This window comes from Pteropus alecto, unplaced genomic scaffold, assembly GCF_000325575.1.
Source record: "Pteropus alecto unplaced genomic scaffold, ASM32557v1 scaffold5, whole genome shotgun sequence".
NCBI classification, from domain to species: Eukaryota; Metazoa; Chordata; class Mammalia; order Chiroptera; family Pteropodidae; genus Pteropus; species Pteropus alecto.
In genome coordinates, this window is record NW_006441953.1 from 7,318,965 (window position 1) to 7,336,260 (window position 17,296).

The 17,296-nt window shown below is 39.1% G+C and overlaps 1 protein-coding gene across 3 annotated transcripts; it reads right to left on the minus strand.

The window, feature by feature from the left end:
• Window positions 1-190: 190 nt before the first annotated feature.
• On the minus strand, window positions 191-11,948 carry CASP6 (caspase 6). 3 transcript variants are annotated; one of them, XM_006918914.3, is made up of 7 exons: window positions 11,804-11,948; window positions 8,910-8,952; window positions 8,228-8,374; window positions 7,384-7,460; window positions 5,188-5,363; window positions 2,476-2,635; window positions 191-1,774 (listed from the first exon to the last, which is right to left on the minus strand). In XM_006918914.3, exons 1-7 carry the CDS (start codon window positions 11,841-11,843, stop codon window positions 1,536-1,538), a joined length of 882 nt encoding a protein of 293 aa, XP_006918976.1. In that variant the 5' UTR covers window positions 11,844-11,948; the 3' UTR covers window positions 191-1,535. The 3 variants fall into 3 exon arrangements, with proteins under 3 accessions (XP_006918976.1, XP_006918975.1, XP_024907581.1); XM_006918913.3 differs by having other exon boundaries at window positions 8,228-8,377; window positions 11,804-11,947; XM_025051813.1 differs by lacking the exon at window positions 8,228-8,374.
• Between the last annotated feature and the right edge of the window lie 5,348 nt (window positions 11,949-17,296).

Consider the following 17,296-nt stretch of genomic DNA (forward strand, 5'->3'; position numbering starts at 1 on the left):
TAGCTATGATAATAGACAGGACACTCTGACCTTTTTAATATTGAAAATGTAGTTTCTCTATATGACACATGTCATTTATGTTAAAACTTTATAGGTCAGTTATTTAAAAACATAAACAGTATATGATCTTTCTACTCACATTCCAAGTTGTAAATCCAAAGGGATTGGAAAGAAAATTAAAGGAATCCGAGCACATTACACATTAATTTTATTACAAAAGGACTGTCTTATTCTAAGACAACTGTTTCGTACAGGACTCAATTGTGTCCCCATTGTTTCCACAGCCTCAGATTTGATGGCAATTTGGTGCCCAGATATGTAGGTACCAATGTCACTGCATCTGAACAAGAGGATTTTATTCAAATAAACCCTTTGACCGATCACATTTGAGGAAAAAAGTCTGTCTTTTTGTTTTGGTTTAGAGCTTTTTATTAACACCAGCTGATTTCTCTTAAGTAACCAGAATTGTATAATCTTTACATAGAAGGCCAAGCCAGTGTTCATCAGTTCACCAAAAACGCTAAGGAGCATTTCTGTCATCATTAGCTCTTGGAAGCAGAGGCAGTGATGGCAACGCCTGTGGTAAGGACTTAAAGTAAAACATTCAACTGCCAGTGAAGCCCCTGTCATGACCACAAGAAAAGGTACAAATGTCTCACTAACCACAGCACATAGTTAGCATACTTTTTGAACTGCAACTGAAACAATATATGTAAACTATAGCTTTTGAAGTAGCAACTCACAAGTTTCAGTTACCAAAAGCCTAAACATTTAACCATCTTTAGCCTCTGGCAGGTTATTAACAAAACAATATTATTCAAATTTATATATCATTAAGAATCGAACCTTAAAGGTAATATCTATCCCTATCAGCATCATGGTCTGTGAGTGGGAATGATGATGTACGGTAACTTAACATGGAAGATATTGACAGAATCAAATTTTGCAAGTGTTCAGGCTATACTGACTAAGAATTAACAATTTTATATTTCTTCCTCAGAATGCCATATAATAGTTCTTAAAGGCTGATTTTTTTAAAGTCCTATACAAAAAGTGATAATTCATATGTAGATTAATTTGCATGACCAACTAAAACAATTCGTGTATATTAATTCGTGTACATAAATAAAAACATTTGTGTGTAAATTACACACAGGAAAATTTGAATGAGCAAAATTTGCAAAACGTGAATTTCAAAATTAAAGGAAAACAACTAAATCTTGGGTTTCAAAAACCTTTAAAAACATTATAACCCTTTATTAAAAAATAAACAAAATACAAGTTAAGTCACCCAGATATTTGCAACTTATAAAAATCAAGTATTATAAATGCTTGTGGATTTTTATAGTTAATTCCCTGAGGATTTTGTTTCTACATAGAGCAAACCCTCTCACTGTGTCCAAAATGAACTATTTTCTTTTTAAAAAGTTAAACCTTAAAACATTTCAAATTGCTGTACTATTAAGCTTCGACCTAGTGTTATTTATATAAGAAAGGGGAATCTATTTTGAATACAACTATATAAAACAGCCCTTTCACTTAGATTTTGGAAAGAAATACAGCTTTTTCGTTAGCATGGAGGCAAAGCAAGGGACCTGCTTCTTTCCAATTGCACTTGGGTCTTTGCAGAAGTCTACACGGCGTCGAGAAACCTTCCTGTTCACCAGGGTGAGGAGTTCTGTGAACTCTAAGGAGGAGCCAAATGTTCCCAGCATCTCACACAAATCTTGAATGTACCATGAGCCATTCACAGTTTCCCGATGAGAATAATAACCTAAAAAAGACAGGGAGAAAAAGGGCACTGAAAGTTTCTGGGTTTCAGTAACTGACTAAAAATCACCATTACAGAAGTATAAATTCTCAAAAATTCTTGGAGAAGACTAAGATGTGTCCATGATACAGTTTAAAATTTTTTTTTCTCTGTTGACTATTCTCATGTGGGAAAAGGGATTAATTCTATATAGTTCTATAAAAATAGGATTAATTCTGTGTAATTTCCTTCATTACCAAAAAGTTCCCAAGAGTCACCAGGTGATTTTTAAAGACAAGATATTAAAAAGAACATTTGTCAGATTTCGTTAACCAATGTCACCATAAAAATAAATTAATTTTTTAAAACGGGAAAACCTTAAAAAAACAAAATCATTTACTGAAAAAGAATAATCATTATCAAATATTTTTCAACAAAGCTCATGAATATGAACACAATGATACCATCAGTAATTGATAGCAGGTGCTAATATTCGATATGATTAGACTTGTAGCTTTAGACTTTAGTTCTCAGGGATGATTTTTCTATAAGGCATTTTATACTTTCATGTATCACTGTACTATGTGATCAAAGAAATCCATCTAAGCCTGTGAACTTCAGGACCAAATCACCGTATCCCAGTAGAAAGACTTGATCCAACTCAAGCCAAGGTGGAATGGAAATTAGCCAAGAAAGGCAATTCTATGTTTGTATTAAGCACTCACCTTCTGCAACAGAGTAACACATGAGGAAATCTGCTCCAGCAGGCAGTGTGTAAACTGAGGCTGCATCTACTTGGGTGACATTGGCACCCAGCTGGTCTGTACGATGATCCACTGCATCAAAAGGTCTGACTGGCACATCATGCTGGTTTCCCCGACATGCCTACGAGACAAAGAGAAACACCACTCCCTTCACTTACTTACTCTTTTCTTCCCAATGCTTAATGTTTACAGAGGAAATATAATTCAGTACCCCTTCATGTCAACATCAACAGAAGTCACTTTATAGGCACTTCAAAAACAAAACATTTAGGTTTAGAGCAGACTGAAGCTGACAGTTTTTTCCTTACTTACATTTTCTTTTAGTTAATGTTTTTGAAAAATTGGTATCTTCAACTATACACTAAATTATGCTGATTGAAAGGTACATAATATAGAGAAAACTGCCGCGGCTTAAAAACTCCTTCTGGATTAACCACACCACAGCACCAAGAGTCACCCCTTTTAAAAGCTACAGTATTTGCCTAAGTGTTTCCATTTAATCAGATATGTTTCCAGATTGGGTTTTGCTTGCCTACTTGCTGCCCGAAACTGTTTAGGGTCAAAATGACACCACCTGACCTGAGAAGACAGCTGTTAATGTGCCTTCTTCCTTTTGCTCCCACTTGAAAGTGAGGTCTCAAATTCTTGTCCACTAATTCTGACACACAAAAGCTAACATTAATTTATACTCTTAAACGTCTATTAGGGGCTCGATTCTGTCCCCATCCTCCCAAAATTTATACGTTGAAGTTCTAACCCCCACTGCCTCAAATTCGACTGTATTTGGACATATGGTCTTTAAAAAAATAATTAGGATACAATAAGGTCATATGGGTGAGCCTTAATCCACTATGACTGGTGTCCTTATAAGAGATTACGACTCAGACAGAGGAAAGACCATGAGGAGATAGAGGGGTAAAACAGGCATCTACGAGCCAAAGAGAGAAGCTTGAGTAGAAATCAACCCTGTTAACACCTTGACCCCAGATTTCTTCAGAACTGTAAGAAAATGAATTTCTGTTGTTTAAACCACCCAGTCTGTGGACTTTATTCCGGCTATCCTAGAAGCCAAAGAGAGAAGCTTGAGTAGAACCCTGTTAATGCCTTGACCCCAGATTTCTTCGGAACTGTAAGAAAATAAATTTCTGTTGTTTAAGCCACCCAGTCTGTGGACTTTATTCCGGCTATCCTAGTAAATTTATTCACTGACCTAACAGATTAGGTTTTACCATTATAAATGCATCCTTCAGTTAAGAAATGGTTAAAGAATTAATAAGCTTTAAAAGGAACAAAAAAAGTCATGAGTGCTTTCAAAGTTAGATAACTAGAAGGCCCCTAATATCCTATTTTTACAGGGAGATTTTAATCTTACGTAGAATTGTCAGGCTTGTTTTCAGACCTTATTTTTCACTGTCTTCTTAATATAATGTAGGACACCTGGAACTTCATGTCATCGGTTGCCAGATCAACTGTGGTAAGAATAAGAGGCAGCCCTAAACTGAGGGCTTGCCATGTGTGAGGCACTGTTCTAAATGTTTTTCATTTGTGAGGCCAAGTCATTTTGTCCTTGCAACCACCCAATGAGGCAGTGCTGTTCTATCCCCAACTCATAGATGAAGAATCTGAGACACAGAGAAATAAAATAACTTGACCAAGTATTTTATTCCTTTGTGGCTCATTAGTTATTTCAATTCTCTCTTCCCTTTCCCATGAAGCAATCATCTGTCATTTTTCTCCTTCTCTGGGCCACCCTCCTCAGCATCTCATGCTCAGTCTTCACACATGTCCCTCAGTTCTATGAAACACTCAGTTTTCAGGCTATACTTGACGTGAGTAAACCCATCTGCCCCATGGCTCTCATTACCATTCGTCTCATTACTCCTACGTTTATTTCTCCAACTGAGGCTGCCTCTCTTAGGTCCTAGAGCTGTACCCCCACTGCACATCCTACAGCTAGGCCAATGCAGTTATCCAAACAAGAAACCAGGAAATCACCCTTAACTTCTGATAGACCCCACACTCCCTCCCCTTAAGGCTCTATGGCGGAAGGTAGAATGTGGTCATGTCCTCCATGCCGTTCGTGGAAACACAGACCACGGCACTGGAATATCTGGAATTCTCTTTTTTGTTCAAAATCCTTACTGACATACCAGATGACATTATTTAGGCCTCCAAATATTTTTATCCCTAATGCCAATATGGCACAGGGGAAACAGCATCTTGGTTTAAAAGAGAATGTGGAAGGATGAAGCAAGCTAGGACTAGACCTCTATGGCTGCATCCTTCCCACTGGCTCACATGCTCTCCAGCTCCGGGAGAACCCGACCCAGTCTGAGTAGGCTGCTTTGCACTGCATTCTCCAGATAGCACATACTTTCTCTGGTGGCTCTACCTTGACACTGGGCTGGGCCATGGGGTAACACACTGGTTATTTTGAGTCATTTCAAATGTCAATCCAAGTAGTAAAGATACCAAGAATCTTTATTTTTTTATTCTTTATGTTAAGAAAGAATTACTACTAATAATTCAAATTGCAACTCTGAGTAGCTAGAATTCAAAAAGGACCTTTCTAGTTACTGGAGAAAGTTACTTCTGAAATCGCCTTTAGTTCTTTATATTTACATGTATACACTCTGGGCTTTATAATTGAGATTATAACATCATCGGTCTTACCTGAATGATAAATATCTTGGGTTTTCCAACCAGGCTCTGACACTTGTCTCCTTTAAACAAGCCAGTCAATGTCTGAATTTCAATTTTGGCATCATATGCGTAAATGTGATTGTCTTCACCATGACTCAGGAAAACACATAAAAAGCAATCGGCATCTACGTGGCTAGAATTCGATGCTGTAAAGTCCCCCAAAAGTTCATATAGAAATGAAAACGAGATGCTTATTTACATGTAAAAATTCAATTTACTAATATAAGAATAAAGTCACATACATATGATTGAGGGAGAAAATTTGTTATTTTTATAGTAAATGTAAAATGTAATGAAACACAACATACATTAGTTTTTAACCAAACAATTTATACCATTCTGTATCAGATTTTTAAAAATCAAAGTTATTAAAGGTCAAAGTAATAGAATTTGAACAGATTTCAATTAGTTTCTCTAAAACACAGAACGATGACATGTAAAATGTAAAGGGATTACAATGGGGCACCACTTTAAGATCCAAGTCATTTTAGCAATAAAGTTTTCTGAATACAGCAGAGAGCTTCCTGGCAGACTGAGAGACCCAGAAACTACTACTTAACAACTCCCTATGTGCCGCTGCACTCCATTGAGTGCAGCGCCTTCAGTATGTCTACAGCACTTAGAGGTTCCAAAAGAGTATTAAGACGAGATTGATGTCCTATGAAGCTTTTGAGCAAACAAAGTAGAAAACCTGGTAAGCAGCCAGTTAAAATTAAAATGATTTACAGTTTAAAGAAGAGCTCTGGTGTGGAGGTTCCTCAAAAAAAAGTAAAAACAAAAACAAAAACTACTATATAATCCAGCAAATCCATGTCTGGGTATTTATCTGAAGAAAACAAAAACAAATTCAAAAAGATATATGCACCACCATGTTCAGGCAGTATTATTTACAACAGCCTAGATATGTAAACAAACTCAAAAAGATATATGCAACCCCATGTTCAGGCAGTATTATTTACAACAGCCTAGATATGTAATCAACCTAAGTGTCCATTGATGGATGAATAAACAAATTGTGTTACACACACACACACACAATGGAATATTATTCAACCTAAGTGTCCATTGATGGATGAATAAAGAAATTGTGTCACACACACACACACACACACACACAATGGAATATTATTCAGCTATAAAAACGAATGAAATCTTGCCATTTGCGACAACACGGATGAAACTTGAGGGCATTATGCTAAGTGAAATAAGTCAGAGAAAGACAAATACAATATGGTCTCACTTATATGTGGAATCTAAAAAAACCAACCAAACAAAAAACCAAGCTCATAGACATAGATTAGTGGTTGCCTGAGGGGAGGGAAGGATGGGCAAAATTAGGTGAAGGGGGTCAAAAGGCACAAACTTTGTTATAAAATAAATAAGTCAGGGGATCTAATGTACAGCACGGTGGCTACAGTCAATAATAATGTATTGTATATTTGAAAGTTGCTAAGAGAGTAAATCCTTTCCTAGGATTTTTTAGAAAAAAGTCCTCATCACAAGAAAAAAAATTTTATAACTAGGTATGGTGAAGGTAACTAGACTTATTGTGGTCATTATTTTGCAATGTACAAAAATATCGAATCATGTCCAGCTGACAATAATGTTATATGTCGATTATAACAACAACAAAAAAACTCTGAAGTTTATATTATATAAACATTATAATAGTCTGTTGGCAAATGACTTGAAAATCCATGGCTGGCATGCAGTGATGAGTATGATAAACATAAGTTGTTAAAATATCTGCTGCACAGTAATATGGACATTAAGAGAGATAATGTATATAAGTCAACAGAATCTCAAAGCCAGTAAAAATCTTGGGAACAGGAGTCAATTAAAAAAATGACTGCCCAGCATCTGTAGTGTTTGCATTTTAGATATTTCATTGCCAAGTAAAAAGGTCATTTCATTAATTTCTAGAGCAATAGATTGTAACTAGTGGTATGCTAAATATAAACTTTGGAGACATAATACTTTGCAAAGGGGTCTAAATCTAGTGGGTGACATTTAAGCAGAGAGGCATAACGAAAATCTATAAACCATGCCAAATTAATTGATAAGACTTTTTACAACACAGTTAATTTTATTTGGACCTGTCTTTACAGATAGGATCATTAAAGTACTCGATCCCATCAGAGGAAGATGAATCTGAAAACTACTTACCCTCATGAATTTTGAGCAGTAGTTCTTCTGCTTTAAGATCGTTAAAGCATTTCACTTCAAATCCTAGATCTGAAAATCTGGTGATAGATTAAATTGGACATTAGCTTATGAGCTATTCAAAGTTGTCACATACCCTACTTATTTGAGGAATCTATACACATTTTATGACATATAAATTGACTTTAGGAAGAAAGAAAAAACAAATATGACAATGATAGTTTTCCCTGATCACCTATGGTAGGAAAGGATTTACTTGTAATGATGACTGATTCAAGTTAGAATATTGTCTATTATGCAAATATAGGTGACTCCTGAACAATGTGGGTTTGAACTGTGACGATCCACTCATATGTGGATTTTTTTCAATAATACCTGTACTATTTTCAATCAGTGGTTGGAAGTCCACGGAAGCAGAGGGCCAACTGTGTGTACTGATCTATGCCATCTTATACAAGGGACTTGAGCATCCATGAATTTTGGTATCTGGGGTGGGGGTGCGGTCCTGGAACCAATCCCCAGTGGACACTGGGGGACAATTTAAGTTTTTTGGGCATCAAAGGTTACATGTGGAGTTTTGACTGTGTGGGGGTTAGTACCCCTAAACTCTAAGTTGTTCAATGGTCAACTTTTTCTTTTCTTTTCTTTTTGGTAACAATGCAAAGACTGTTGACATTTAATAGAACATGGATAGGAAGAAAACTTAGGCAACTTCTTAAGGGAGGTTGTGCCCAACTGATGCTCATCCTCACATACTCTTGCTGTTATTTCATCAGTGCAGACAAGTTTTAATTAGTAGTTATCACTTAAATATCTCATCACCTTGACATGTAGATAAAACTACTACCTGCGCTTAAGGTTGTCTCTGTCTGCGCTGGTGCCCCGTCTTTCTGGCAGTGTTAAGTGCCAAAAGAACCTCTCATGATTGAAGATTAAAGCAATTCCTCTCCTCCTGTGATCCATTTTGTACTTTTCTGCCGGATCAAACATTTCACTGCTAATGAAAAGTTTAAAAAACAATCACTTTAAGTCATATTAAATAATGAGCTCCCTCAAGCCTAAGGTCAATGCGTAGTGTAGACAGAGGTCTGCTGTTTCCTCTTCTGCCAGACTGACATGCCATTGGTGTGCACTGGGAAAGCCTCATAGTCACAGTAGTAAGGAAAGTCCTGAAGTATTTCCATACCAATTAGTAAACAGCAGCCATCATCAGTGCCACCCGAAATCAATCTGCATGGGTGTCTGTCCCCCAGGTTTTCAGGCCACCAAGGGCAGTGGCCTGGCCCAGGCCCATCTCTAGCTCTAGGGCTCATGCCATATCAACTCTTAAATATTCCAAAAACCATTCTAGGTCCTTTTACAACCAGAGGCAGAAACTAACCTGCATATCTACAAATTAGCTCTCCAAATGCTAAAACCTGACATACTCAGTTCTACTTTCCAGCTCCCAGGGTCCTTGCTTTGATTTCTGTCGTCTGATCATGACCACCACAGGAGGAGGCCTTTATTAGAAAAAAGCACATTTTTACCTCTTATAGAAGGCATCTGTTTCTGTCATGTTTTGTCCCTCACCTATTAAAAAAAAAAGTTGATTTTTGTTAATTTACTTTTTGACCGATAGTGAAACAGCAGTAACTCCCATGTGCTTTTGACTCTCATATTTTAAGACTCTTCTGTTTTGGTTAGTTTAAAAGTTAAAATATGAAAAGAAAGGTAAGGGAAAAGGGAGGGGAAACTTTAATAATAAACAAGTGAACTACAAATTCATAGCTCAATGCTTTCTCACCCCCAACTCTTATCTGCAAAATAGCAATGAATATTATAAAAAGAAATGAAGACACATTACACAAACACATTCATTGCAAAATATGCCTAGAGTAATAGTTTTGTGATTAAGGAACTCAAATGAGATATGAAATCGCTTTGTTTTACAGAAAATGTTTTTTGCGAATAGTCTCTGAAACAAAGAAGGAACAAAGTCAGACAGGAGAACTGAAACACAGGGTGTGGTTAATACTGGATGACCACAGGACCAGGAAGAGGTCAAAGTTTGGGTGGAGGAAGAGGAGGAGTAGGGCAAAGGCTTTGATTTTGGATCTCCTGAAAGACACATTTGCACTTATAACCCCATAATGGGGACCCTCTCCTCCCAACCCGATCAGACTTCCCCACCCTCTGGACAACCTTTCACTGAATCCCTCTCTACTCCCTCAAACAGAGCTGCGCATTCAGACTTTCTGTGGTGATGGAATTGTTCTATACCTGCGCTGTCCCATGTGGTAGCCACTGGCCACATGTGGCTCTTGAGCACCTGAAAGGTGCCAATGCAGGTTAGGAACTTTTTAATTTAATTTTAGTTAATTTAAATTCAAATAACCACTTGTGGCCAGTGGCTTCTGTATTGGACAGCACGATGAATCTAGCATCTTATACAATAAGGGCCCATGTACCCATGAATCTGTTTTTACCCGACAAACTTAACAGCCTCGAGGAGAGAGAAGAAGTAATGAATAAGCAAAAACTAACAGTACAGCAAGATGCACCTCTTGGTTGAGTCTTTGAGGAAGCACAATGGACCTTACGGTATGGACCCTTCCTACAGCTCACCTCCTAGCAAGAGGGTAGTGTTCCCGCCTCTCCTTAGAGAGTGTCTCCCTGACACTTGATTGTTCCAACCTCTCCTCTCCTCACTGACAAAACCCATCCTGGGGGTGAGGGTGAGGTAGGGAGTCCTAAATTCCAGTACTGTCCTGGAGCAATTTTACCCGGTTTCCAAAGAAAATAATACATCGTGACTCTGATGGTCACTCTAAGCTGTATGTACCAAGCAGAAGGAAGGGTGCGCTTGAGCAAATATCACTATACTGCATGAGTACAGACTGGCCAAGAGGGTGAATGGCTTTGTTGACATAGAGAAAATAAACTTTAATGAAGGAGATACCGTATACTACAGATTTATAAATTCCTATTCATTTGCAATATATTTATCGAACATGGGTCCATCATTAAACCCGACTCTTAACCTCTTTGCTCCTTAAAGTCGTTTCATTTTTACAGAACAAATCGCTCCTTTTTTCTCATCTTAATTTGCTATATCTCCAAATAATTCTACCTGCTCCTGTTTGTTGATGGCCTGGCACTTTAGATACTTTCTCTCACTCAGCTCCATAGCCCCCAGGCCAGTGAAAGTGCACCAGGCTTGTCCCAGTTCAGCGCAGTGGAGCTGAGATTCAAAGTCAGGTCTATCTGTGGAATCCAGTCTCTTTACTGTCGTCATGCTAAACTCTCTCCTACCAGAGAGAGAACAGCTACCTTTCTAAACTAAGTGTTCATTTCTTCAAACTTTGCTAGCTTCTATTGTCATGGTCTTTATTTACTGCAGTGTCTAAGCAAATTTACCCATACTTCCTATCAACAGTTTGTTTAACAATCCTATGGTGAGTAACCCACGTCTGCCTAGAACATGCTGGAAAAGGGGTGGGGTGGAGAAAGAAAAGAAAGTGAGCAGGTAGAAAAAGGAAGGTAATCAAAAGAATGGGGGGAGGGGGTGAGGTGCCCTGCCCAGTGGTCGGGCATCCAGGATCCCTGCCCGGCTTCCCAACCCCCACCACTAGTTCCAAAATGGAAATAGCCAGAGGGCCCTGCACTGCCCTGAACGACCGAGCGACTCCTACAACTTGCCTCTGGGGCAAGACTTGTTTGTGCAGCAAAGAATAAAAAGCTCTGAAATAAAGGCACTCTGCCTGGACTGCTAGCACTTTAACCTTCAAACAAACAAACAAAAACTTATGGCCAGGCTCGGAATTTCTCAATCTTGTCGGTAATATAATGAAATAAGTGACAGGGAAGAACGTTCTAAAAGCACACGTTCATCAGCTGATTATTTTGTAGAGAAAAGTTGCTGTGGCTTTAACTCGAACCCACAGTTGTAGGTATCCTGGATACGGGAGAGCGATGCTGGGCTGCACACCCGCAGCGGCTTTGTTTCCAGGTGAAGTCCAGGCACACCAGGGGCCGGCCGGTCATGCTCCCATTATTATGGCATGCAACTACTTCCTTAACTTTTTACTTAAAAGTGAGGAAACAAAACCAGATCCAACTTGCAAAACTCGACTTTTCATGACTAGGCGCGCGGGGGCGGGGGACAGTTGTGTGTGTGTGTGGGGGGGCGGTGAACAAGGCCTGGCAGGGGCAGCCAGTGAACATTAAAGTGGCCCAACACTAGGAAAGAGATCACCTGCAGAGGACAAAGGCGGCGGCGGGGCCCGCCCAGAGCCGGGATCGTCAGCTAGGTAACCGCATTGTTTCCCGGTACCAAAAGCTACGCTGCCCCCACCGCGCTTAAGCGCTTCCCTCCAGGACCTGCAAATTTCTGGGGCCGCCCAGCAAGGCGGTGGAGCCCGCGCCCTCGGTTCCCCCCTACCTGCAGGGCCAGACCCGCGGAGCCCCAGCGCCGAGCTCATCGCCGCCGAGCGCAACCCCGACGCCCCGGGCGCCTCCGCTTCCTGGAGCCGGGGCCGCAGCGCCCGCCCCTTTCTCCGCCCCGGGAAGACTCCTTTCTGCCCCAAGAGCTTGAGGGTCCCGGAGCGCCCGGGAGGGCGGAGCGACGTCGCCTGGCGAGATGGTCCAGCCCTCGGGAAAGGCCAGCTGCCACCTCGACAAGGGCGGCCCCAGGTAGGAAGCCCGGGCGACAGAAGTTCACCTGCGGTGAGCTGAGGCTCGCTCATTCCCGCCCCAAACGTTTCATCTTCTCGACTGGCTCAAAGGTTCGGGGTGTTGTATGTGTCATTCTGTTACACGTGTAGTCATTTGCCTAGTGCGAGTTACTTTGTAGGACTTGTAATAATTTATTTTAAAAGTTTTGTTTGTATGAGGGATTTGGGCCAAAGTAAACTAGAGGCAACTGCAGGATTTTCAAGTCTAGAGGCAACTGCAGGATTTTCAAGTCTAGAGGCAACTGCAGGATTTTCAACTCTGGCTTTCATAGGTAGAACCTGTGAGAAATTGACTTAAGTGGAGTCGTTGTAAAACAGAACTAGAGCAGCTATTCCAGAGCTGCTTGCATGACTTGCTCCTTGGACCTTTGCAGTGTTTGAATTGGGCAAATTAACCTTTGGAGTGGACCAAGCGACACTCTCTTACAAATGACTTCGTAAAGCTAACAGGAAAGCAGGTATCCTGACCATGAGGACTGACGTTATAGACATTCTTTAAAAGCGGTAACCAGCCATATGCTGGCATACTTCAGAGATACAGTCGCACACCCCTTGAGTATCAAGTATTGGAATAAGGCGGTTAACAGGAATGTTTTAGTGTCCTAGTGCAAATAAATTATGTTTCCATTATACTGTAGTGTAATGTCAACAGCATTGACCCTGAAAAACAATGTACGCACCTTAATTAAAAAATACTTTATTGCTAAAAAATACTAACCATTATTTGAGCCTTCAGCTAGTCCTAATCTTTTTTGCTGGTGGAGGGTCTTGCCTGGATGCTAATGAAAGTGCAAATCTGTGAAGAGCAAGAAACCGAAGTGCAATAAAATGAGGTACTCCCGTGTAGCTAAAGAGTAACTTAACTGGTTAAGACCAATAAAAGGTCCTTTCTTCTATTCATATATCATTGTTTCCCTTCCTTTTCTCATAAAAATCCATTGTGAAATTGGGACAAAATTTGGGTTTCTGCTTTAATCTGTGTTCCTGATTGATTCTGTGATCTTGAACACTTTTTGCCTCTCGCTTTGACTTTTTATTAACAAGCTGTCACCTGGAAAACAGAACTAGGTATTCTGTCACTAAAAGATTTTATTTGGGAATAAGAAAGGATTGCAATCTGGCACCTGCAGACATGGCGAGCCACATGCATACACTGGGTTGGACCAATATACCGAAGGAACTCCTCGAAGGGAAGCGGAAGTTGAGAGGAGCTGCTACAACCATAGAGCTCTGGTATAAGGAGTTCTTCCTGTAGGGTTCTCAGATGATAGAGTATACAACTCCTCTCATAAGCTCTTGCTCTTTCCACAGACCCTCCCGATTGTGTCCAAGTTAAGTCTCTGTCAGAATTTTTATGAATGCTAATTTGGGGAAGGAATCATGCAGAAATTGGAAGCCCATACTTTGTGGCTTAGATTGTTGATTAAAGAGCATCCAGCCTAAGAAAAAGTCTTATAAGAGTTCGAACCAAACTGACAATTGCCAGAAACAAAATCTCAAAAGGATTGAGAAAATGCTCTGAAGAACGGTGGTTTTACAGCTCATTTTTACATTAGAATTAGAGGAGGTAATGCTGACATGAAATTCATTAGTGGTAGATTAGGGAGGCCGGAGAAAACAAAATGGGGAAATCTCAGATTGGATGAATAGTAAAACAGCGACACATTCTTCACTTACATTGGTGGTACAGGATAGTTAACATTTACGGCACAGAGATGGTATTCAGGGAACGAGATAACGAGGGATTCTGTGGTCTTATGCTCTGGTGCAGTGGGTGTGCTCTCAGGGGTCCGGAAAAGGAGATTACTCTGGCATTCCAAGGCTATGTAGTCTTAGATGCAAAAAGACAATAAACTGGCTCACTTAAAGACTGACCTTTGTCAAGGAAGCTACAAGCTAAGGATGTGACTATTCGCCATGACCCGCTTTTCGTTAGGAATTTTTATGTTCAGACCATCCTATAGGGTTATTTTTCGTCTCTGAGTTTGTAAGGCCTGCCATGCAGGCTTCCCCTGAGCTTGTTAGGTTTAGTATGTAGCCTTTTTCATCTGCAAGATTATCGCTCATAAAATGCTGCCCACTATGTGCTCATCAGGGCAATGGGGAGCTCAATGTTGCATTTAACTGGGTGGTTGGCTATAGTGTAAATTTGCTTCAATTAACAATTCTTTCAGATTGGATGAAAAAGTGGCCTTATCTTTTGTAACTCCTCTGGGACTTGTCATTTAAAAAGTAACCAACTTCAGACTGGGAAAAAAAATGTTAAGGCATCATTTCTAAGTGTGTAGGGGATACTTAAATATAGGGTGGCCATTTTCTATAAATGTTACCTATTATTTGGGAGAGGAAAATAAATCTAACTTGATAACTTTTCCTACATGTGCTTGTGGTTCAAAAATCTTGCCTGGTCATTAAACAGAATATGAAATCAAAGGAGAAAAATTTTACTCACCCTGCGTATTTACTGTTCATTTCATTGCAGGCATATTTCCAGAAATCACCATCTTAGTAACTAATGTGCAGTTAAAGACTTGGAATATCAGTATCCTCCTCATATGGTTGTTGTGAAGATTGATTTACATGTACTCAGAACAGTGCCTGGCTTGTGAAGAGCTCAATAAATTATTTTATTATCACCTTACTCTCACTGAAAGCAGGATTGGCCTCTTTTGGTTTCCCCATTACCAAGTCCAATTGCTTAGCATGTCACAGGTGCTTCATTAATTTTATCCATTGTATGAGATTCAAGCTTTCAGCATTTACACTCCGGATTTTATCCAGTTTGAATGAGTTATCTGATCATCACAACTTCCTATCCTTTTGCCTAATTTTCAGTCTCTTCTGCCATATCTGTCCCTGGAGGAAGTATGTCAAAACATTTTATAGAGACAGGCATTATTTGAAAGCAATATAGTTTTATTATTTTAAAATATCAGTATCATTTCTTACAAAGAGCTGCTAACTAGTTTTAGGGGTTGGTTGTTTTTCGGCTTTTTTTTTTTTTTTTTTTTTAATGAATTTCTTCTGTGGATAGGGAAAATACCATCCTTGAAATCTAAATATATGCTCTGTGGTACAGGATTCAAGTGAAAACATCAGTATGAACTCATGTTCAGCTTACAGAGATAATTCCAGAAATGTACGTATTTACACACATATTTCTGTTTGCTGAGAAGGTCTAGAAGCAGTGATACCCCAATAGCAACAAGCACATCTAGTACCCAGATCTTGGTTTCTAAGTTCCATTTGAAACTAGGACTCCTTGGAGAAGAGGCTGATCTTAGGGCTGGGGCTAGGAATATAGAAGATGAGCCTGGAGCAACTTTCCTACTTCTTGCCAGAAATTATGGAAGTGCTCAAAAATCAAAAGGATGGGGCATGTCAAAGAGACACAGGAGCCAGCCTGGCATAACTCCCAAGAACCAAGCTGGAATGATTTGAACAACAAAATAAACATTAGAAAAGAAATATACATGAGTTCACACTGATATACATAATTGAATAAACAAATGCGGGGGAATCTTTCTAAGTGTGTAAGGGATACTTAAATATAGGGCAGAACTTTCTTACAGAGCAATTCCAAGTAGTACATATAGATACACCCCCTTTCCAGGAGATGAAACATAATCTTGCCCACTCTCCACTTTCCATAGACTGGAGTTGGTGACTAACTTCTGAATAGAAGTATGAAAAGGGAAAATAGTAACTTTACTGTGGAGAAACCTAATAGACACTACCTTAAGCAAGTATTCAGAATTAACACCCACTTGATAGTATTCAACTACTTGTATGATTCGATGAGAAGAACCCTTCGCCTCTGTGATTTTCTTCCTAAAACTCCATAACCCCAGTCCAATCATGAGGAAAACATCAGATAAACCCAAATTGAGGGGCATTCTACAAAACGCTGACCTATACACCTTAAAACTGTCAAGGTAATGAAAAAATAAACAGAGTAAGGAACTGTCAAAGACCATGGGTTTATTAGACATGATGACTAAATGCAATGTGGTATCTTAGATTGGCATCAGAAAGGAAAATGATAGTGGAAAAACTAGTGCAATCTAAATAAAGTCCAGAGTTTAATTAATAGTAATTACTAATGTTGGTTTCTTAACAAATGTTTCATGGTTATGTAAAAATGCTAATTAACATTAGGTGTAAGGAGCATACAGGTAGTCTCTATATTTTCTATGCAACTTTTTGTAAATCTAAAATTATTCCAAGACAAGTTTTAAAAAATTGAAACATATAAAAACAACTTCTACTGATTTCTGCATATGATTTATGACTATATAAATATTTCACAGATATTCTGAGTTTGTCCTCTTGGGAAAGCCAATGCTGCTAAGAAAATCCATGAATTTATTATGTTCAAATTACCTAGTCAAGTATTTCAATGATAAATATTGATAAGGATTAAATATTGATAATGGCATATAAAACTATAGCTTTAAAAAAGTCTGAAAAGTTTAAGAGTTCCAAACATTTAAATTGGAGCCCACTCAGCCACAAGGGATAGATACACCTGCCTCATCTAATACAGGAAACAATTCTTAGCAGAACAGCTGCCACCTTCTTGGTTTGGGAAGCTGTTAGGCTCTCAGCAATGACACACAATAAGTCCTCACTTAACATCTGTAGGTTATGCAATTTTAAATGAAAAGGAGTAAAATGAAACCAATTTTACCATGGGCTAATTGATAGAAACGAGTTAAGTTCCTAGGGCATCTCATCAGTGACGTTGAATGAAATGGTATTTGAGGACCAGCTCTACTTAGAGTTACGAATGTGGCCCTTTCTCCAGAACATCTTTTTCTTTCTGCTCAATTCTGCCTGTGGTGACTTAAAAAGAACCACTTCTCCTGGTGGTCTCTGACTTTCCAAGCGGTTTACCTTAATAACTTTGGCCATCGTTTACCCAAAAGATACGTATGGCTTGGGATTCCGGGCTCGGGAAAGTCAGCAGCCAGTAGTAAGCAAAGAGCAGTAGAGGAACATAGCTGAGCTTTCCAAGGAGTTGATAAGCTTTCAACACTCAACATTTTCAGAGGCAGTTGAGTTTCTGGGACTTGCTATTAAATATCTGTTAATAATTTTTAATGTGAAAGAGAGATCTATAAAAGATAGTTCTTTGTATCTTGCTTTTCCATTCCTTTTGACCCCATTGTTAAAGACTTAAAAAAAAAAAAACAACAAAA